General features: G+C 35.6%; 1 protein-coding gene across 4 annotated transcripts in view; it reads right to left on the bottom strand.

Moving 5' to 3' along the window:
• Positions 1-24,948, bottom strand: part of CDK19 (cyclin dependent kinase 19) — a 166,641-nt gene that overhangs the window by 13,256 nt on the left and 128,437 nt on the right. For all 4 annotated transcript variants that reach the window (XM_063097211.1, XM_063097208.1, XM_063097210.1 and 1 more), the window contains 2 exons: positions 6,581-6,638; positions 1,497-1,628 (listed from right to left, as the gene is read on the bottom strand). In XM_063097211.1, the coding sequence (XP_062953281.1) occupies positions 1,497-1,628; positions 6,581-6,638 (190 nt within the window). The remainder of the gene's footprint in view (positions 1-1,496; positions 1,629-6,580; positions 6,639-24,948) is intronic.

The following is a 24,948-nucleotide window of genomic DNA, read 5'->3' on the forward strand; positions in this document are numbered from 1 at the left end:
CCAATTTCTCTTTTTCCTGGCTGCCTCTACTATGCAGTAAACTGGGACTACTACTGTATTCTGCTGGTCATACCAATTCCTGGTTTGTCCTCTATTCAAAGGATAGGAGCCAGGATCTAAATTTCCCTGTGAATTGCTAAGATAAGAAACCTGAGTAGCAGGGAGTGTTCAATTCTAGGGTTTCTTGCCACATATTAGCCTATAATTTTAAATGGTCACACAGCACTATACCTACTTCTTGGGTCTCTTTCTTCTATCAATGACTTGTTCTCCTGACACACACACCCCTAGCACTGCTACGGCCATCACTGCCACTCCCCTTCCTCACTAAATGTCACTCCATAAACCTCCACTGATATCATATCATCAAGCTCTCTTTCTTTCTATGCACTGAATAGAAACATTCATTTCTGACACGGACCAGGTATGGAGAAGAGTGACAATGAGTGAATACATATATACTTACATATGTCTGCAATTACATATGTCTGCAATGAATATATCTCAAGCCCAAAGACAACTGGTTCAGGGATGATTATTTTCCCTGTCTTAACTTTTCTCCTAACATCTATCCAGAATGAATAATTGGGAGTTGATTGAAATTAGAAATTAGTGGTTATGTTTTTATCTTTAAGTGGTAAATCTCAAACTGAGCAAGTAAATTTCAAGCTGGTTGAATTCAATTTCAGTTCTCCTTTACCCTTAGGAAGTAAGAAATATAGTTGGTTTTCAGTTCATACCCAATTATCTCTGTTTCCAAAAAACCACATCTACTTTCATTTCAACAGAAACCTCTCTCCTGCTGACTCTCTCAATTCGTAGCTGGGCCCTCTGAGGACAGTTTGGTGACCAGGTAGCAAAATCTCTGAAGCTCTGTTAGGAAGTAAACTTTAAATCCAACAGAGAGTGTGTTTATAATAGGTTTCCTTACTCGGTTTTTGTACTTGGTAAGATGGTAAGATGCTGGGCACAGCTAAACTACCTAGACTTTATTTCCTACCTTAATAGAGAAACTGTCATTCTGATAACTGTAATGGCAAGAGAGAAAGATCAGCCATATTCTTTCTTGCTTAGGAAAAGAAATGACTGACTAACTTTTTCCCAAATAAAAGGGGTTTTCTCTAACACTGCACTACTCCTGTTTTTCTGTTTTTCTTTTTGTGAAGAAAACAATTCTTGATCTCTCTCCAGTTCTTTTGATCAATAGCTAGGTAAGTACAAAATAAAACTTGTATATTATCATTTGCATAGCAACCCAACAGGATCAGATACCTTTATTCTCAGAAAGAGAACACTTTCTTCTATTAAAAGAACAATATTCTCCCAAACAGTTAAAAATCCAAATCTATCAGAATGTAAAATCTAGGAATATAGAAGACAACAGGACTTTTACAAAGAGATAGAAAGTGGTTTTTACCAAGTGGCTTTATAATTATAACTTCTAATATTTATAATAGTTTGATGCAAAGACAGTAAATCATTTTGGACTAACTTACCAATGGCCTTTGTATAATGCCTTGCACCAAGCAAAAGTTCTGGAGCCCGATACCAAAATGTCACAACTACTGGATCCAAATCTGCTAGGGGCTTTAGAGGAGAATTGAATAATCTGGCAAAACCCATGTCAGCTAAAAAATAAAATAAATTAATATAAAACTCAGTTTGACACACTATTAGAACCATGCAAGGTTGACAACAATAGCCACTAGCCTTATAAAGTAATCCTTGTCCTCCCTTTTTAACTAGAGGTCTATACCAGGGACAGGATAGGAATGACTTCATTTATCTTTAGTATCCCCCCAACCCTGAGGTAAATACTATTATTGTGCCTGTTTTACTAATGAAGAAACTGAGGCTTAAAGACACTAACTTTAAAGACACTCATAAAGCTAGTAAGTACAGAGTCAGAATTTGAACCCAGGTCCGACTTAAGGTTTCCAGCTTTCAGAAACAGTTATAATTTTTTTTTTTTTGGTGGTTGGCCAGGATGGTGATAATATTCTTAAGTGTTTCTAAAATCTAAAATAGGCTTAAAGGTCTCCATGATTAATTATGATCTCTGTATGCCTATACATATAAAAATTGACTATATCTTAGTTCAATGTGTGCTGGAGCCAGCTCCTACAAACTCATGAATGCTGATTTGTACATATCTCTTCCCAACTCTGCATTCTCATGACTTAGAACTGGCTATGGTGGTAGTATTTACATCATGGAAAACAGCAAACGCTACAAATTGAGACTTTTTCCCTTCCAGAAAGCCAGATGTTGAACATAACCAGCATATCACATATCTGTTTCCAAGAACATGCATAGAACACATAAGAGATAATTAGTTATAGCTCAGCATTAAACAAAGGTCTAAACCAAAGCTAACCAATTTAAATATTAGGGATACACAAAAGTAGTAAAAAGAATGTTTATTACTATAATAAGGTCCTGGAAACTAATTTTTCTAAGAGTTCATAAATAACTAATACCTTGTATCTATAAAGCACCTTACAGTTTACAAATGACTTTCACATATATCATATATCACCTCACTTAACCCTCATAAAAACACTGGTTTAATAAGTATTTTGTGCCCCACTTCTGAGATAAAGAATCTAAGACCCAAAGCAGTTAAATGATTTGCCCACGGTCATAGAGATAGTAAGTGAAGACACCAGTACTCAAACAATAACCATGTTATAATTCAGGAGCTACATTCTTAACCACTGATCTGACATCCAAGAAATTATACATATGATAATTGCAAGTCACAAAGGCAAAGTCACAAAAATGACAAACCTCTACGATTTGAAATATGTTATCTACACAGTATATTTTGATTGTATAAGGGGCCCCAATGTACTATAAAATGCACAAATGCACATAAAAGTGCACTATAAAGTATATTTTAATCTAAAACTAATATGCTATGATATAACATACATTAAAATTTTAACTTACAGAGATTTTGTTTCTATAGAGTTTGAATAATTTAGAAGACTTTCTGAGAATGGTTTGGAGTATTCACGTCTTAAAAGATAAAGCTATCCAAGGAAGGCTGGGCTGATGCCTACTCTTTTTAAATTAAATTTCCCTATAGCAAATAAAAATATTCTAAATCATTCTACCAATATTACACATATTATTCTACAATATTATACAATATTCAAAGCACTACTTTATTTATTTAATAGGTGCTGATTGTTGTTGATGGTAAAGTAACATAATGGAATGCTGCTTCATCCACTGAAAGGTGTTTTAAAGTAAAGTCTAAAGCCAGTATTTCTCCTCTTATTCTCTACCTCCTTAATTCTGTCTAAGCCTCATCTATTCACTGTCAGATGAAATCAAGGCCAGAGGGGAAAAAAAATACTCTTGAAAGCAATTCCTGTCTATTGTATGAACTTCAAAGGAGTTTCAAACCACTTTTCAAATATTTACTAATTTAGTCAAAAGATAACGATAACCAGCCTAAACATTATTATAACAGTTATTTTCTGAAAATTAGATTTGGGTGAAATTGTTCAATTCAACAGATTGGTGTAGTAAAATTCTGTTATGGGTCCTAATTAGGCAGTATCAAATGATAGCAAAGCAGCAACAGACAAAGTCTACCACCAAGGTGAGATGACAACATACATAGAGTAGATAAAAGTAAAACAAGGAATAAGTATTGTCACAATAATGGAAGTTGCTACTGGTTTCTACTAGATGTTATGTCCCTTAGGGGGAGGGCCTGGGTCTCCTTCATGGTGTTATTTGGAACAACGTTTAATAAATATTTGTAAAAATGAACTAAATTGAAAGTGTAACCTCAGCTGGATCCTGAAGGATGAAACATTTTGAATAGTAAAAATGGAAGGCAAAAAGCATTTTAGGTAAGACCTGGGAAGTGTACAGCTTGCTGCATAGGGGAAGCCTCAGATATAGGAAAGGGCACAATGTGTTTTCCATTCAACTATGCTTTTAAGCCAAAAAAAGAAATGTTTTAAAGCATTAAGCATAGGCATCAGCATTACTCATTTTTTAAAAATAAGGTGCTTTTAAAACTAAATCTCAAGGCAATTTAATAAACTAGATTAATTGTTCACTAGATTTTTATTATTAATTATTGCTTACTTTTATTCTGGTTTTATCCCTAATCTTGGATAGAATTATAATCCTAAAACTCTTATCAATATAGTAACCAACTGGGCTAGCTAGAGTACAAAATTTTATGTTGAGCAGTAGTAAGGAGAAGACATAAGATTTGGGTGACTGGGAAAAATGTGAAGAATGGTACAAACGAAGAAGAATTGAAGATGATGATGAACTTGGTTTGGAACAACAGAGTACAGGCTGCCAGCAGGACATCCAAATAGAAATAAAGACGTCAGCTAGGGTGAGAGAATAGAATCTTTATCACAGAATCCAAAATTTTGAGATCACAATTTATCAGTTCCCTAAAGAAGTAATTGTAGAGGGATACCATGTCTCAAGCCAGTGCCTAGGGTGTCTTGAAACAACAAGTTAATGAGTAAGAGTCAATAATGAATGAAATGTACAAGTAACAGCAAAAGTGGTAGGTAGAAAAATAGAATTATGGGATATTATATGGACCAAGGGAGAAAACAGTTTCTCCCTTTGGACAGAAAAACAGAAAAACAAATGCTTTCTTGCAGTAAAGGAGAATGGTGACTAATACAGGTCACTAGATTTGGTAAGATAGAGGTCACAAGTGTCCTATTTAGAGTAGTTTTGATAGAGGGATAGTTTTAGAGGCCAGATTTTAAAAAATTAGTGTAAGTGGAACCGAAGGGTGAACATGTATTCCAGAAGTAGAGGAAGAATAGAGGAAAAAATCAGATCAAATGCTAAAGAAAACAAGATGGATATAAGATTTATTTTAAAATTGAGAAGAGAATTATGAACATTTAAAGGTGAAGAGGAGAAACTTGAGAAGGGGAAAATGGCAATACTATAATATGAGAAGTATAAGTACAACAGGAAGATATTGGGAAAGTAGGAAGGACCCTAGTAGATAGGACTTAGTAAGGGAAGAATCACTGTTTCTCTGAAGCTATTTCAAAGGCAGAGCTGTGCTGACAAAAGGTGAGGTCAATGAGGTCACAACAGACAGCTCTGATATCACTAGGCAGTGATGTGGCAGAGATGTTTGCAGTAAGTCTGAGGACTTGGAACTCAAGTCCTAGCTTTGAAAGGCTGAGCAATATACAAACTCTCTAACTCCAGCTTTCCTTATCTGTAATATCTACATTTATAGGGTGGTTGTGTAAAATAAATGAAGTAACATATGAAAGCACCCATCGCACTGTATAGTAAACTGTTTGTTTTACTGTCTCTCATAGGGAGGGAGCATCGATGTCTGGCAAAAAGTAGGCACTCAATAAATACTTATAAGAAAAAGAGTGTGAGATTAAAATAAAAGTAGAAAAGTGAGAAAGAGTGATGGAAAGGGGAACGGAAAAGAAGAGAAGGAAAGCAGCTACTAGGAACTTAACAACAACAAATTTTTGAATGAATCTGAATCTCAGCAAACTCAGGGAAGAGGTTTAGAGAAAGGGAAGTTGGCTTAGAACAGCTTCTTCAGGAACTGGGCTAGGGAATTAATTAGAGTAGAAAGCCAAGCAGCAGGGCAGGACAGCATGAATTTGTAGTAGGTCAAGGTAGCACAATTTTGCATCACCTCTAGCATGGTATATTCCTTTTTTTTTTTTTTTGTCTTTTTCGTGACCAGCACTCAACCAGTGAGTGCACCGGCCATTCCTATATAGGATCCGAACTCACGGTGGGAGCGCCGTACTCTCCCAAGTGCGCCAAGGGCTCGGCCCTAGCATGGTATATTCTAATAGCAAAGAAAGCAGACTGATGAAACAAAATTTATTTTAAAATACTTCTAGAAAGGGTTGAACATTAATAAATGTAATGCCTATTAAAAGAAATTAGAGTAAAGCATTTTTAGCTCACTTTCTCCACAAATATATAATAGGTATAAATAATGGTGCTGATTTCTTTTAGAATTTCAAGGTTGCAAAGGAAATCATAATATACAGATAAGACTCCTGCCGGTGCCTTAATCTAAGACAGGTAAATAAGAGAGGCTATAAACATATATATGCATTTGGAAAAGATATGCTAGTACCTGGCACAGAACATTCAGGTCAGGGTGGGATAGTGGGGAGAATCTGTGAGGGTCCATATGTATTAGATCAGGGTGGGAAGATATATTCAGGGAGAGAACATCTGGCAAATCTGAGACAAAAGTAAGATTTGGGGGATTACGTTTAGGGTGATTGTGCAGGACAGTGATGGTGACATAAACACATGCTTGGGATATTGTATGGGAATGGATGTTTCTGTGGGCTTTCCTATCAATTTCCAGTGATGCCTCAAATTACAATTATACAATCTTATTTTGGGGAAGACTTGGGGGTTTTACAGACTACCTAAATTTTCCAACATCTTTTCTAAAAATATTATGAGGAAGTAATTTTAAAATTAGCTACTTAAATATGAGTATTAAAAAGGGGAAACCGTCTTTGCAGTCACTTCAATTTCTTAATAAATTATTTTATGAATAATTACCTACCTATTTTGACTCTCCCCCTCTCAGGACCTTCTCCCATTACTAGGATATTTGCTGGTTTCTAGAAATAAAAATAGAGCATCCAAATTACTATGCTTATTCTTCTGACATGCTCTAAAATGGAAAAAAAAAGATCTTATAATATGAAAATATCATTTCTACATTTTCATCAAAATTATATTAGAATATTAAGCACCTTCTACATAGTTAAAGCATTTGACACACTTAAAGTTAGCACTAATTTTATATAAACATCCTTGCTATGGAAACATACCTTATTTTCAAAATTGTATCATACAACTAATTACAAAGTAATTAAAGCTATCATTTCTATTCACCCCATAGAAAAAACTAATAATAATAAAACCTGCATAAATTATCTGCTTGCTGCCCACAACAGAGTTTATGTGGTTGAAAATTTATGTATAAAATTTCAAACCACAACAATTGCCTTCAATTACATAAATCAAATGGAATATTTGTTGCTGAATGCTTTTAAACTACCATAGGAAAACATGATCCACATTCAACAGACTCCAACAGCTATAGTAACATGAAAAAGTGATAAATTCCAAATATAACTTCAAGATGTAGGAAAATAAAAACAAAGCTAATACAGAGCTATATAAAGAAAAGAGGAGGCTGCAAATGTACCTACCATCTTTTAAGTTGTCCTCATCTGTACACATTTGGAAATAGAGAAACTGTGGAGATAGGCATTTGAGGGGGAGGGGGCATGGTCTCCTTTGTAAACTCCAATTTGGAGAGAAAATTTATGTATTTTTAACTTATTAGATTAATTTATTTAATCAATGAGTATGTTTTTTAGTGTCTTCTAAAGACAAAGACCCATGCTAAGCATTAAGAGGAAAAACAAAAGCACAGTAAACCAAGTTCCTAACCTCCAGATGCTCATATATATATATATAGGTGGAAAGAAAAATCAGAAGCTTTGTATAGTATTAGAAGCTTGTACTATGTATGAGTATAGAAAAGACTGAGGTCTAGGGTCAGAGATTAAACTGGATTACTTTTAAGATCCTTTCCAATTTGCTGAGTTTTTTTTTAATGTTTCAATGAAAACAATAAGTACTAAAAAAAAAAGTTCAAAGGAGGAAGTGATTAACTACAGATATCATTGTTAAGGGAAATAAATATCCACTGGGGGTGGGGACAGGAACAGCATTCATAGCCAGATCCTGAAAAATGAACAGGAACAAGCATGGCAGAGTACAGGAAGGACAAGGGCACTGCAGGAAGTAGAAAAGGCTATATAAGAGGTATGCTTAGGACACAGTAAGAAATCTGACTTGGCAGAAATGAGAGGGCCTACTTGGGGATAGCAGGATAAGCCTAGACCAGATATGGATAGTCTTATAGTCAGATCTATATTTAGGAAGAAAGTCTGGTAGCAGTATGAAGGATGGACTGGAAAGGATGGATGAACCACAAAGTAGAGACAGAGAGAGACGAGATGGAAGTTGGCTACAATAGTCTAGGGGAAAGTAAGGGCACCCTAACTTGTGATAATGATCATAGAGGAACATACCAAAGTGTTTCAAGGTAGAAGTTCAAGACTTGGCATCGCTTTTTTACACCATCCTCTCCACCCTCATTCATTCAACAAATATTGATCGAGCCCATGCTAAGTAACAACAAGCAGTGGTTTAGATGCTAGAGATACAGTAGCAAACAAAAACAGGGAAAACCCTTGCCCTTATGGAGTTTACATTCCAGTGGGAAGAAAAAGACAATAAATAAACAAGTATACAGTACATCATATGATAAGTTCTATGTGAAAAAACAAAACAAAGAGGTCGTGACACCTGGTATTTGGTTAACTAGGTGCTCTGAGGGACCCTGTCCTTACAGAACAACTATATGTTGCATATGAAACATTCCTTGAAGCATCCCCTACCTCACAAGAGGTCAGGAATATGTACAACAGCCTTCACCCCTGCTCCAGATAACATAACTTTGTTGCTGGAGGGTTAAGGAATTATAAAATGGGCCTGAGAGCAGATGCCAATAACACACTTTAGTGGGGACACTGAACCTTGGGCCACTATCAAGGTAAGGAAGCTGCGTCTGCTACCCCACAATCACCAAGACCATCAAGGGGGCTAAAGTAAAGCTAGACATTGCCAGCAGAAGCAAAAGCAAGCCCTTTCTGGAGGAAAAACTTCCCAACTTAGACCTGAGAAATAAAACAATACATTTTCTAGCTAAAAGACAGATTATCTCCATATTGGATTAAAAACAAAATCCATTCCTATGCTATTTACAAGAGGCCCACCGAAAAATAAGGACCATAAAAGCTGAAAGTAAAAGGATGTTAAAAGATATGCAAACTGCTAAAAGAAAGCTGAGTCAACCACAGTAACATCAGACAAAACAGTTTTTAAGACAAAAGAATTATTAGGACTAGAGATGATCACTATATAATGATACAAGATTCAATTCATCAAGAAGACGCAACGGTCCTAAACTTATTTTGTACTTTTCATTTTATATGTATATACATGTACACACACACATACATATAGCAAAAATTGTAAAAAATTATATCAATTATATGTATATAGCAAAAATTGATCTAATTTCAGGGAGTTAAAAGACCAATGATAATATACTTTTCTCAATTACTGATATGTCAATCAGACAAAAGATTATTAAAAATATAGACTATTCAAATGATATAATTAACAAGGATGATCTAGTGAACATACACACAACTTTTTACCCAATACTTACAGAATACATGTTTTTCTCAAGCATACATGGAATATTTACAAATATTGATCATGTACTAGCAGGTCTCAAGAAATTTCAGGGAAGTGATATCAAATATCTGTTCTCTGACCTCAATATAATTAAGTTAAAACTCCTTCACAAAAGTGTAAATTTAAAACTTCATATATTTAGAAATTTAAAAATACTTCTAAATCACTCAGAGGTAAAAGGAGAAACCATAAAGAAATTAAAAATACTCAGAACTGAAATAATAAAAGTACTACCTATCAAAACCTATGGAAGCAGCCAATGTAGTACTTATAAGGGAAATTTATAGTCTTAAATATTTATGTTAGGAAGAAGGAAAGGCTGAAAATAATGAATTAGGTGCCCAAGTTAAGAAGTTTTAAAAAAGGGAGAAGAATCTCAACAGAATAAACCAAAAGAAAACAGAAGCAAAAAATAATAATAATGATAATAATAATAAAGCTAAAGGCAGAAATCTATGAACCAGAGAGGATTTATGAAGCTTTTGGGACAACTGGAGCAAGAAGAGAGAACGTGCAAAAAAAACTACACTACAAATGAAAAAAAGGAACTATAGATACAGTGGAGGATAGAAAGATAAAAGAATCTTATGAAGAACGTTTTACCTATTAATTTTAAAATGAATACAAAATAGACAAAAATCAAGAAAATGTAACCTACAAATTGATTCAAAATGAGTTAGAAAACCTACAGAAACCAAGAAGTGCTAAATACATTGAAACTGTAGTTAAATAAAAATTTTCTTATTGAGAAAACTCCAATTCCAGATTATCTTACAGGCAAGTTCTCCAAATTTTCAATGAACAGATTATTTCAATATTATTCAAGTATTTTCAGAGAACAGAAAAAGAGGAAATGCTCCAAACATGTTCTAGAAGGCCATTATTTGGTCTTGATAACAAAATCAGACAAAGCATAAAAAAGAAAAATTTCAGGCCAACCTCACTCATGACTACAGACATAAAAATATTAAACAAGATATTACTAAGTCAAACCCAGGAAGAGAATGCCAGGATGACTTAACATGAGAAGATCTATATAAGTGCATCACCATATTAACAGACTAAAGAAGAAAATACAATCATTTTGGTACGAGGGTACTTCAAAAAGTTCATGGAAAAACAGAATTAAAAGGTAATACAGGGCCCACCCCGTGGCACACTCGGGAGAGTGCAGCGCTGGGAGCGCAGCGACGCTCCCGCCGCGGGTTCGGATCCTATATAGGAATGGCCGGTGCGCTCACTAGCTGAGTACCGGTCACGAAAAAGACAAAAAAAAAAAAAGGTAATACAAATCTTCCCATGAACTTTTTGAAGTACCCTCATAGATGATGAGAAAGCAGCTGATAAAACTTAACACCCATTCATGAAAATTTTTCAGCAGGTCAGACTAGGGGAAAAACTTCGTTGACCTGATAATGGATATATACCAAAAACTACTAAGAAGCATTCCCTTTAAAGTCAGGAATAATGCAAGGATGCCCACTATCACCACTTCTAAAATCAATACTGTACTATCAATCCAGTGCTATAGAATAATAATTAAAGGCATATGGACTGGAAAAGCAGAAACAGAACTATTGTTATTTGCAGCTGATATAATTATCAATATTGAAAACCCAGAGTATTTACAGACAAATTATTAGCAATAGTAGAGTTTAGCAAGCTGTCTGGCTAATTCAATATATAAAAAAGTCAATTGTATTTCTATATACCAGCAAAAAAAGTACCAGGAAATATAATTTTTCAAAGGCAAACACTTCTATAGCAACAAAAACTATACAGTGCCTAGGAATAAATATATCAAAGGACATGCAAGATTCGTATGCAGAACACATGAAACCTGATTATCCTAAATGATATTAAGTAGTCTTAAATAAGTTTATTTTTAATTTTATTTTATTTAAAATATTTTTTTTGGTGGCTGGCCAGTACAGGGATCTGAACCCTTGGCCTTAAGTGTTTTTCATCACCATGCTCTCTCAAGTGAGCTAACCAGCCAGCCCCTAAATAAATTAAGATCCCATGTTTATAGATAAGAAGACTCAATATAGAAGACATCAATTCTCCCCGTACTTATCTGTAAATCCAATGCAATTTCAATCAAAATCTCATCAGGGTTTTTAGGTGTGGAACTTGAAAAGCTGATTCTAAATTGTATGTGGCAGAATAAACAGCTAAAATAGCCAAGATACTCATGAAGAAGAATATGCTGGGATAGAGTGGTGAAAAGAGGGATCTGGCTCAAAACAAGATATCAAGACTTATTTTAAAGCTATAGTAATTAAGACAGTGTGGTACTGGCACAGGGACTGATAAACTGATCAATGAGATACAGCAGAAACCTGAAAGGAGCCATGATACTGAGAAGGGGAATGTGAGATCAGTGGAGCAAGGAGAAACTACTCGATAAATGGTGCTGGCACAACAGGTTATCCAAATGTGAAAAAAAAATTTAAAAATGAATACTCACAACATACCATACACACACCAATTTCAGGTGGATTAAAGACTTAAATGTGAAAAGCAAAACTTTAAAACTTTTGGGAAAAAAAATAGGATAATATCTTTTTGGTCCTGAGGTAGGAAAGAATTTCTTAAACAAGACACAAAAAACATTAATCTTAAAATAAAAGACTGATAAATTCTGCTATATTAAAATAACTGCCACTCATCAAACGATAAAGAAAACAAAGACAAAACACAAACTGGAATTAGTATTTGCAACATACATATGCAACAAAGATTTAGTATCCAGAATAAAGAACTCCCACAAGTCAATATGAAAAACAACCTTATAGAAAAATGGGCAAAACATCCAACAGGCATTGAATTTCAAGCAGTAACATGTTTAGCCAATCGGCCTATGAAAAGATGTTCAACCTCATCAATAGTGAGTGAAACGCAAATAAAGATCAAAGTAAGAAACCATTTTACATCTACTAGATTGGTTAAAAATTAAGAACTGCTGAATAGGAAATGGGACACAGTGAGAACTCCGATACATTACTGGCGGGTAAATAAATTGGTACAACTTCTTTGGAATACAATGTGTTATCATCTTGCAAAATTGAACAACTGTATACCCTTTGACTCAGTAGTTCCATTTTTAGATACATCAGAGAATATTCATAACAGCACAGTTTGTAATTTTTACAAAAAATTGTGGTAGAGTCACAGAATGAATTTTAAAACAGCAGTAAAAAATCACTGACTTACAAATAAATGTAAAAACATGTTCAAGTCTTGGAAGCATTATGTTGAGTGAAAAAAGCAAGTTTTAGAAGACTATAGAACAGGGCACCATTTTCATAAAGCTTGAAACCAAACAGAGCTAAAGAATATACTATTTATGCATACATACAAGTGTGATAAACCTATTCTTAAACAGAAGAAAATAATAGGCTCAAAATCCACGATATTTGTTGCCTCTTAGGAGCAGGTAGGAGGATAGGATGGAGGAAAAACATAAATAGAAGCACACTATTGGTAAGCTTCCAGTTATCAGGTTAAGTGACACAGTTCTCAATAGTTTACTGTATTTTATGCTTTGTAATGTACAGTAATATACATAAATATTCCAAATATTCTTTTGTATGTATTATATATAAAGAAGACAATAAAGACAAAAAATTAAGCAGGGAATGAAGACAGGCATTGTTGGGATGGGTTGGGAGGGTGTGATCTTCAACATTATTTAAACATTGTTTTAGATTCTTCAAAGAAAGCCTCCTTGAGATAGCATTTGATAATATCTGAAGGAAGTGCAGTTATGAGCCAGCTGAGTATGTAAGGGAAGAGCAGTCCAGGCAGAGGGAAGAGCAAGTTGCAAGGACTGAGGCAAATGTGTGCCTGGTAAACTGAGACATGGCAGGGAGAACAGTGGGGGTCAGGAAGGATAGAGTGATACGCAGTGATCATTCTGGAGGTAGGAAACCCAAAGAAGGGCTTGCTTGCTATTTCAAGCTGTCTGCTTTTACACAAATCATTTTAGTACCAGAATTGGGTAGTTTCAACCAAATGCTGATCAAAAGTATTTGAATAAAGAAAAAATTGTGCCTCCACTGAACATGTACAGACTTTTTTTCCTTGTCATTATTCCCTAAACAACACAGTATAGCAACTATTTACATAGTGTTTACATTATATTAGGTATTACATGTAATCTAGAGACGATTTAAAGTATATGGGAGGATGTGCATAGGTTGTATGCAAATACTACACCATTTTATATCAGGGACTTCAGCATCTGTGGACTTTGGTATCTGCAGGAGGTCCTGGAACCAATCCCCAGTAGGTGTGGAGGGACAAGTGTATATAATAGATTTTTGTATTCTGCCCAATCTCTGATGGCAGGGTTTGGAGAGACTGTCATTTTCTACTACATTAAATATTTCTATGTTTGATTTTTTTATATTCTGGCATTGTTTATAATTACAGAAATGGTATCTTTAAAATATAATAAAGATAATGCTGAGAGGAATAAAGGGAGGTTAGAAGAAAAAGAATCAATGAAAGAACCTGGGAAGGAACATCAAAGGTAAGAAATCTAAGGGTTCTGAAGCTAAGAGAGTTTAAAAAGGACTAAGTGGCCATCAGGTGCAACAGAATGAAAGCTGAGAACTGCAACTGGAATGGACAATTAGAAGGTCATTGGTGACTCAGAAAAAATAATTTCTGTGCATTTACAGAAGCCAGACATAGTAAATAAGACCTGAATAAGTGAAAAGAAGGTAGAGGCAAATTCAAAAGAGTATACTTTTGAAAGCCTTGGTGAAAAAGGGATTTCTGGGAGACAAAACTTTTTAAATTGTAAAATTATAAAATAAACCATCTTACAGACCGTTTGCAACATTATTCATCATCCTTGATGTTTGAGCTTAAGCCCTTTCAAAATAAAGACAGTAAGATCAAAACATAAAGCATAGGAGCAAAAATTGCTTCATACAAGAAATAAAACTAGGACTGGCCAGTTAGCTAAGTTGGTTAGAGTGTGGTGCTGTAACACCAAGATCAAGGATTTGGATCCCCTTACTGGCCAGCTGCCAAAAAAAGAAATAAAAATAGATTATGAGCTGCTGAATGCAAGAAATACAGGAGGCTGGTTTTAGATCACTTAGATAACTCTTGTTAGAGTTCTTGCAGTCACGCTGTGTTGAAACAGAGAATATAAGCAACCACAAAGGAATGAGGATACAAAGAAAGAGAAAAGAGGATCTAGCTAGTATTGAAGTTGGTAGAGAATACCTTTGATATAACATATGGGAAGTTTATGGAAGCTCTTAAGCATGGGGTCTCCACGATGATTTTTAGATGAGGGCAGAGGCAGTACATGGTTTAGGCGACAGCAGTCTATGAGCTTCTTTGTACAGTCTGAGAAAGGAACCCTGAGCTTTAGCAGTAACCAAAGTGAAAGGCTTTTGCAGTAAAGTTAAGACCTAGAATCGCAGAGGGAAGTCATTTTAAAACGTGCATTCCTGGGCTGACTGGTTAGCTCGGTTGGTTAGAGCTTGGTACTGATAACACCAAGGTCCAGGGTTTGATCCTGGTACTAGCCAGCAGCACAAAGAAAAAAAAGAAAAATGAGCATTCCTTAACTGGGATTATTTGTTCCCTTCAGAACAAGTAAATAAATGTTAAGTTCACAAGATACTTGATGTTTCAAAATAACAATGACAACAACAAAATAAATGATATAATCGCTATTAAAATGTGTTAACCTTTTCAAAGCATTTTCACATCAATCATTTATTTTTCTTAATGGAAATACTCAAAGGTCCACAGGGCTTTGGAGCCAGAACAACTCTTCTCAGAAAAACTCCATCCAGTCCTATAAAATTTCACACTGAATTGTGTTTAGAGATGTTATGCTTAATTTTCAAAAGACTAATTTTAATAGTAATTAGTTTCACTGAAAATACATGCTTAACAAAAAAAGTAAACCGCAGTTCACACACATACACCCCTGTACCCACACCCGCACCCAAACCCAAAAGGATGAAGAAAGGATACCAAAACTGTTCTGACCTAGTTACATCCCAATTAACACAGTCTATGCTTTACTAAAACTCCTCTTCTTACTGTGAACACAAAATGCCAGCTGTGAAAGAAAGTGATACTGCTGGGTTTGCACACTTTAGTTACCATAGAAACAGTAGAAATGGCAAGAGTTTGCATGCCTCACATTTAAGTTATCAGCAATAAAATCAGATAGATGAATCAATGCTACAGGGCTCATTTTAGTTAAATTTTATTTTAAAGGTAATAGTCAGGGAAATAATGTGATAAATAATACGAGTACTCAGAGGCTATGCCTGAAATATCTGCATTTTAGCAGTATTCAGTTAACTGAATTTACATTCATGCTGCTTTACATGTACTCCAGATTTGTTTTTCTCTTTTATAAAATCAATTTTTTCACAGGGTTAAATTTACTTCAGTTAATTGGCATATCATAAGTAGAATAGCCTTGAGATACACAATCATCCTATCACATTTGCTTTGCACTCCCCACCCCACGACATTTGGAACAAAAATATGAAACTCGTAATATGACTCTTAGCACCAATATAGAAGACAGAAAATACAAACATAACTGTTCCTATTTTTCAGGATTGTAGACAAAATCAATATCAATCTGACTAGTGTCTGGAACAATGAAGAGTACAAGCCTGATACTGATGGCTGCAACTATACTTTTGTTGTGTTGTGTTTTTTGTTTCTGTCTTTCTCATTTATTAAAACTTTAGCAGTACAAATTATCCAAGTTACAGATTATCAAAAGATCAACTCAATGAAGTCTACAACTACACAACTCTCCTCCCATTGATACAGATGTACATTCCCAGGAGAACATCCTCAGTTCATGTTCCTTTCTTTACACTGTTCTTCATTTTTCACCCTGAATAAGTAAGATTCTGCATTGTAACAAATAGGGCAAAGAACTACCTAAGAGTAAGATAATGCCTTTTTTTTTTTAAGCAAACACAATAGTGATTAGTCTATTATACTGCTTACCCTTTTAAACAACCTCATTGATCAGACAGTAGAGAATTTAAAAATATAGAGAATCTGATCATTGTGACTGCAACTTCCTAGAAAGCAGGAAGGATAGTTCTGTCACCACTTTATGTATCTGCTGAAATCTAGGCACATCCTAAGTGTTTAATAAATTACTTGTTGAATGAGTACATAAATGAATGAACTAAATTGCCAATGGTCAGCATTCAAAATTCATCCAGCTATGGGATAAGGCATGAGGGCCCTTTGATAGACAAGATCCCAATTTTAAAAGAAATTGCAATAAACCAGAGTAAGCACTAACCCCCAAATATTGCCAAGCTCACTTCTGAATACAGATCTTTAAAAATTCTCATTTTAGCTTATTCCAAGGTTTCAAAAATCACCTATATTCTATTGACTCCCAAATCTATACTTCTAGGTCTCTAACCTTCCATATATCTTAGAGATATGCCAGCTGTATGTTGATCATCTCCACAATCATCTCAAACTTAACTTGTCCAAACTCAATTTTTACTTTTCCCTGCCAAAACTGCCTCTTTTTCTGGTATTCCCTTCTCACTCAGTCAAAAAAAGCAGAAGTCTGAACTCCATCCTCTCCTTTATCCCTCAAAGCTAATCAATCTTCAGATATGACTACCTTGACTCCTAAATATTTATCTACTATCTCCCTTCCTCTCTATTCTGATCACCTCACCTCTGCCCTAGTTCAGGCCTTCATCATTTCTCACCCAGCTGACTACAACAACCTGATAAACCCTGCATCCTCAGACCAACTCTCTATAACCTTGTCTGAGTGGCCTATCTTAAACAAAAACCTGACCAGCTAACGAAACTGGCCACAGGAAAAGTCCACACTTCTAAACAGGACAATTAAGATCCACCATAATCTTGTCCGTGCCTCTCTCTTCTGCTTCCTCTTTTGCCACTTCTTGCTTTGCCCCAGTAATACCGAAGTTCTTTTAGCTTTTTACCCTATGCCCTTATTCATGCTCTCTTCTGCCTGGTATGCTCTCCTCACCCGCTCCTTTTCACATTATTAACATCAACCTATCTATTTATCTAGGTGGCTGGCCAGGATTTGAACCCTTGACATTGGTGTTATCAACACTGAGCTCTAACCAACTGAGCTAATCAGCGAGACCTATTCATCTTTTTAGATTCAGGTCAGTATGAATCCTCCAAGAGAATCCCCATCCCAACTGGTTAGTTGTTCTTCTGTGCTCTCGATACCTTATTCTTAGCTGATTCTTGAATGTACCTCATAATTTCTTTTTTAAACCTTATTGTTTTATGATTATCCATTCACTGAATCTTCCCCACCATGCACTTGTTGAGGAAAAGGATTATATTTTATTAATCCCATATTCCCAATACCCAGTCTAGTGTCTGGTACATATTAGGAAGTCAAAATACTTTTGTAGGGTCTGGCCTGTTAGCTCAGTTGGTTAGAGTGTGGTGTTATAACGCCAAGGTCAAGAGTTTGGATCCCTGCACCTGCCAGCCGCCAAAAAAAAACAAAAAAAAAGTTTGTAAAGCAAATATTCTAAGTCTGTAAACCAGAACTCCTCCCACCTCACCCCCATAGAAATCCAGTTATAAATAAATAATCTAGTTTAAAGTATGACAGGTTCCATAATTCCATTAGTATCATACTTTAGGTACATCATGGGTTAAATAGGCCTTTCTATTCAGAGAACCTAACCACCGCTTAAAATGTTATTTCTACGTGAAAATGCCTTCCCAGTTTGAAATTATGTATTTACAGCTAGATGCAGGCTATCTGTAAATCAGGAACAGCCTATAATATTAAATGCTGTGATTAATTTCATTGTACCTTAAACTGGTCTAGCAGTATCTGTAATTCAACATGTAAGTTAATCAAACTTTGGTATTCACAGTTAACAATGCTTGCCAACCCAGCATTGTCAACAGTTAACAATGCACTTCTTTGTCTGCCTTTTAGGAGTGGTTACAGGCCTGAACAGCAGAGATAAGGTTTTCTTTTCTCTAACAAGAACCAATAAAAATCAACCACTATAAAAAGCTTATTGCAAAACAAATACATGTATCTAGGCTATTTATCTAACTAACTTCAAGGTCACTAAGAGAATATAATCAAGATATATCCTACACTGACATCAATGGCAGCAATAATGCTACAAAGGAATTCAGATTCTATCCTGTTCATTAATAAGTGCAATCCATCCTCAGAGGAGTGACACTGGTAGAAAGTTGTTGTTTCCATCATATGTGATTTCCTGGTAAAATGAATCACCAGTCCTTGCATGCAAGATCCCTTCATTCTCAATAAGGGATTTCTATGGTTTGAATGTGTCCTCCATAGTTCATGTGCTAGAAACTTAAACCCCAGTGGAATAGTGTTGAGAGGTGGAACCTTTAAGAGGTGATCAGGTCATGAGGGCTCTGCCTCCATGAATGAATTAATGCCATTACTGTAGGAGTGCGTTCATAATTGCGAGAGTAGATTTGTTACAAAACTGAATTCAGCCCTTTCTGGCTCTCTTGCTTGCTCTCACCTTCTCTTGCCCTTTTGCCTTCTCTCATGGGATGACAAAGCAAAAAGGCCCTCACCAGATGCCAGCACCATGCTCTTGGACTTCCCACCCTCCAGAATCATGAACCAAATAAATTTCTGTTCAGTATGAATTACCCAGACTGTGGTATGCTGTCATAGCAACACAAAACAGACTTAAGACAGGGATCTATGTTGCTAGTCAAATAGAACGCCTGTGATCGTAATTACCTAGATATATACATTTATCAAAACTCACCAATTTGTAATTAAAATGGGTGTATCTTACTGTATATAAATTCTACCACAATAAAATTAATTTAATAAAATAGTATGCTTGAATTGATTCTTTTTTGTTTTTTTGGTTTTTTGTTTGAATTGATTCTTCAATTTTAACCACAGCCCTCAAACTATTAGGGCTCCTGTCTGTAGCCTTTGGTTTCTGGCCAGTTCCTGCCATTGTTGTCAATGTGGAATATATCTTGATTATACCCTCTTAGTGACCTAGAAGTTAGTTTAGTAAATGGCCTTCTAAATACATGTGTCTGTCAGTACAGGCTACTAAAACTTTAAGCTAAAGTCAGGGATAATCAAGAGAGCCCTGTCCCTGAGCTAAATAAACATTAAGAGGCTTTATATGTCACTGTGAGTCAAACCATGTCTCCTTTAAAGCTGGTCCTCTTAGAAGTGTGAGTCTCAGTGTGTATCCTCTGCCTATGGAACAGATGGTGGAGCATTATGCTCAACTCAAACTGATGCTCTAACTCAAATTGTTGAAAGCTCCAGTCACTGGGCTATAGGTGTAGATGATACTGTCATGCCAAAAAAAAAATCACAGCCCATGTCTAGAAAACAACTCAGTAATACCTTTTTACATATATAAGATATGTGTCACAGTATCTAGAGTACTGTAAGAAATATCTCATCTAATCTTCAAAAGTCGTTATGTAGACGCACCAGGACAGGAGTCCTGCACATGGATGACATCAATACCACTACAGGCCTCCAGACTGCAAACATGAACGGCTAAGCCAAAGACTACCAAAGACTCAGCTCTAAGGAACTAGTTAGGAACCAAAGGTCTCCAATAGGAACCCTAGTGTGATTCTTCAGCATGACAAGATTTGTAAGTTTCCAAAATTAAATAAAATTGTAGGTTATAAGATATCCAAGCCATATTTTGCTTTTTAATTGTTAGCTGTGCATTTTAAAAGCAATTAGAATAATTAAGTCATATTAAAATAATACTCAACATTATACAATGTTGAGTATACCAATTGTCCTGATTTGAGCATCATATATTGCACCCAGGTATTGATCGATATTCAATGTTGTATCCCACAGATATGTACAATCAATTATGTTTCAATCCAAAAAAAATTTAAAAAGAGAAAAAAGAAAATAAATACTACTTTCTGTCATAACTCTCATTAAGTAGAATAAATCAAATGAAAAATAATAAACAGAAAGTCATTTGACCAGCATGGAATTGTTACCTCCAAAGCCTCTCTTAGTAATATCTCATTCAAGAAGGGAGAATGAAAAGTAAGTTATTTTAAGTACTTAGCAATTTTGACCTCATTTAATCAAGTTTTTTTTTTAAACTTTCATATTTTTAAATATGAAGACCAGGCAAAATTATTTGCAATATTTAAATATAATCATGATGAGACATACCCTACTTTTTTTTCTTTTTCTTTTTTAACACCAAGAGGCATGTTTCACCTATTTATACTGTTTCTACTTTGTAAAGCAGAAGGGACTAGGAAAAATATTAGGCTAAAGTAATTCTGGGAAAGAAAGAGGTTAAAAGAAAGGGCATCTTTTGGATTGTTGATGGGATCAAGAAAGAACATATAGAATCTTCTACAGAAGGGAAATTACGAGGAATTCAGGAACTCTTGAGCTAAGACTGGGGGTCAACAACCATATGAATTACCTATTATTATCTCCATTTTACAGATGAGTAAACTGGGTCTTAAGGATCAAGATTAGCTATCTTAGAAAAAAAAATTTTTTAAAGTATAGGACTCAAAGCTTCCATATCATAAGAACTAATTAAGGCTAAAGCTTAAAGAATATTAAAACGCCTGTATGCTGGCATGATGGTTACAGTAAGATTAAGAGTTTCTTTGAGGTACATATAACACATTCGCTTTTTCAGGCCCTGTTTAGTAGAGACAAAATTAAAGACTTGATGTATCTCCTTGTCAGACAAGGTATGAAGAAAAGCTGTGTTACACACACAGATTTCTAGACAACTCTCCAACTACTGAGTTCTTACTTTAATCAAACTTCACAAAGATTAACAGCACAGCATTTTTTTTCCAGCTGGATGAAAATAGAAGTCTTTAACTTTCACATATTGGACTTACATACTGTGATGTCTTTAAATGCTCTCTTTAGCTAATTTCATGCTTCTACATAGTATCTTTTCACTGCTTGTTAGCTAGCTGTTACAACTCAGCAGAATTACTAAACTTGCAAAACTTATTTAAATTTTTCTTTGTATTTTTGCCTCTGCTTTACACAAATGTGTGAAATATAGAAATAAGAAAGTACTAATACTAGTGATAAACACAGGCCTCAGACTACATAACAAAAACGTAAATCTCTAGATATGTCCAAAGTAATAAATTCTGGATCTCAACTGAATGTACCCTCTGAACTTAAGTAGATTAAACCTGTGGTTCAATAGCAGAGAGGAGAAGAAGAGGGGAGGAAACGGGGGGGGGTGGGGTGGATAATTACAAAACACATACCACATTTTGGAAATAAATCATTGAAGAATGTTTCTAAAAGGGAAGGAATAATTGGTATATTATATTTTTTAGCTCTTTAGAACCAGAACTGCCCCCCAAACCCTATCACCCATGCAACTTTTATACATGAAAAAGTTAGATATGAAAGGGAACTTTTTGCATTTTTAAAATTATATTTCTACTAAATAAAAAGGACAACAACAGGATCCAAATATCATTTAAAAGCCTCTTAGACTCTGCGATAGGCAGCTTCTGACATGATTTCCAATCTTCCCCACTTCCCGGTATACATACTGTTGTGTAAACTCCTCTCCTTGAGTGTGAACTGCACCTAGTGGCTTGCTTCTAATGAACTGAGGAGAGCAAAAGTAATGGGATGTCACTTCCATAATTAGGTTATGAAAGAATGATTTCCACCACTCTTCCATTGTTAACATTCTCTCATGCGCTCCTGCCCTCTTGGTTGCTCACTCTGGCGAGGCAAACTGCCATGTTGTGAGATGCTCTATAGAGAGGCTCATGGGGCAAGGAACCAAGGAAGGCTTCCACCAATGAGCTCATGAGGAAATGAATCCTGCCAACAGCCAAGTGAGTGAGCTAGAAAAAGGATTCTTCCCATTTGACACCTGAGATGACTTCAACCTTTTAAAGAGACCCTTAAACTGAGGACCCAATAAGCCATGCCTGCATTTCTGACCCATGGAAGCAGTAAGATAATAAATGTTGTCTCAAGCCACTAAGTATTGGGTTTATTTGTTATGCAGCAATAGATAACTAATACAGACTTAAAACATACATAGCCAATATGACATAACAGCCTAGACTGCTATTGAATTCTGCCTGAACAAGCAGGTGTCATATGGAAGAAAAAAAAAAAGTCAACAAACCAAAACTATAGTTCACTGTCAATTAGTATGATAAAGTATCCAAAATCATACAATATACTTTTTTCACAGCTAGAATACCTATTACACCATTTTCTTCAATCACCTGAAATCACACCTGACTCAAGTATTGGCAAGGTTTTTTGTTGTTGTTGTTGTTACTATTGTAGTAAACCCCTAATAGAATAAATAAGTCTTTAGGTCTGTGACAGAAGTGACTTTTTGACAATCCAATATGTTTAGTAGATGTTCATAACAACACTGAAAAGATTACTGGATATAAAATTATTTTCCCTCTCAACTGGATCTCACTAACTTTTCATATACCATGTTTGCAGACCATATAGAGATTTGTGCCTAAAGACTTCAAAAAACTGTAAATTCAACCACTAACGCAAAAAGTAATTATTATTCAAAACCCAAGTTAGAATTTTAGATGAGATTTATACACTTTTTTTTTTTTTTTTTTTTGAGTGGCTGGCTAGCTGGTATGAGGATCCAAACCCTAGGCCTTGGTGTTATAACACCATGCTCTAGCCAACTGACCTAACCAGCCAGCCCTCTTAGGAATATTTTTTAAAAGACAGCACTAGGGTCAGGGCTCTGGAGCATTTATTCAAATTCATCATTCAATAAAGACTTAGTACTTAATGTGTGCTAAGTGCTGGGATATGATAGTTCAGTTTATGCCACTGATCCAGTAGCAATATTTTGAAAATAAAGAGCTATAAATCCACTTAATAATACTATCATTTAGCCTACCTTTGTCTATCTTTGGTAAAAAACAATGTGAAATTGTCAGATGCTTTCCTGAAATTCAAGTAACTTATGAGCACAAACTATGCCAATGTAAGTATCACAAAAATTAGTGAGATATGAACCTCTCAAGAAGCTCATAATTTTGAAAAAGAGATAAACTATATCTTGGCATTCTTCCAATCTACCAGAATAGTAATCCCATAAAAATGAGTCATCCTATATTTCATATTCTTGCTCTTAGCTATATCCTGCCTCGAATTTAAAATACATTTTTCTCCCTTGGTGTTTACAAAGTTTCAAATATTTATAGACTTATGTCTCTACTTCACTGTTTCTTGGCCCAAATAGAAATATTTAGCTCTCTTTCTCTTTTTCTTTTAAAGCGATTCCTCAATCTAAGTAATTTTTTTGGTGACTTTATTTAAATTCCTTATTTCTGTATTAAATTCTAGGATCCAAGTGACCTAATTAAAATACTGATCCAGATATAAAATCAATCATAATGGAAAACACCAACCTTTAAAAAAAAAAAAAAAAAAAGATGACCAGTAAGGGGATCTTAACCGTTGACTTGGTGTTGTCAGCACCACATTCTCCCAAGTGATCCAACCAGCCATCCCTATATAGGGATCCGAACCTGTGGCCTTGGTGTTATCAGCACTACACTCTCCCAAGTGAGCCACGGGCTGGCCCTAACACCAACCTTTTTGATGATGTAATGCTTCTGTGTTTGTATTCCAAAACACTGGTTTTTATTTACTTTAAAAAAATTTTTGGTTATATTATTACACTCCAAATTTATATTTACTCTAACACCTTTAATTGCATGGATATTCCACATGAAATGAAAATTTAGAGATGGTCAGTATTCTGAAACAGTTGTGACTAACAAATAGTGTAAAGCCAGGTTTTTTATAGCAATAGGAAATGAAGCATTAAAAAAGAAAAATTGGGTTTCCGGTAAAGATGGCAGAATAGACAGTCCCCAACATCACTCTCTCCCACAAATCAATCAATTTGCAACTATTAAAAAGCAATGACAGCCAAGCTGGGGCCACTAGAGCTCAGGGGAAAAGGAGGAGAAGACCTACAGAGTTCATGAAGGCAGGAGAAGCCACAATGAAGGAAAGAAAGGATCACTCCCACCAATTCGAGCCCAGGCTGCTTTAAGTTTGGAGCTGGTGAGCACACAGAGCATGAGCTGGCAAAAGCCGCAGCTGTGCCCTTCTTATGAAGTTGCTTGGAGGCAGCAGGGGAGAAGAGGGCCTTGGTGGCCCCCAGGCCGGCAAGAACACTAACAGGGTTCCCATGGATTCGCATAGGAGCAAGGAGCCACAGACAGCAGAAAAAATGAACCACTCAGTGGTCAGTGAGTCATCACAAGGGACTGGTGCACAGCAGGTCCTATGGGAAGTGTCTGGAGTACAGGCAGTGAGGGAGACGGGCCCACCAGGGGATCACTGGGGCCTAGCATGGACACTGATCTTCCCCCTAATCAGTGCAGGACCACTCAGTGGAAACTGGTCAGGTACACAGAACTGCAGGGGGTGCAGTTTACTGTAAAGACTCAGGCCCAGACCAGAATTTCCACATAACTCAGGTGTACTGGAACTCACAAGACCTGAAAGTG

This window comes from Cynocephalus volans, chromosome 5 (genome assembly GCF_027409185.1).
Source record: "Cynocephalus volans isolate mCynVol1 chromosome 5, mCynVol1.pri, whole genome shotgun sequence".
NCBI lineage: Eukaryota > Metazoa > Chordata > Mammalia > Dermoptera > Cynocephalidae > Cynocephalus > Cynocephalus volans.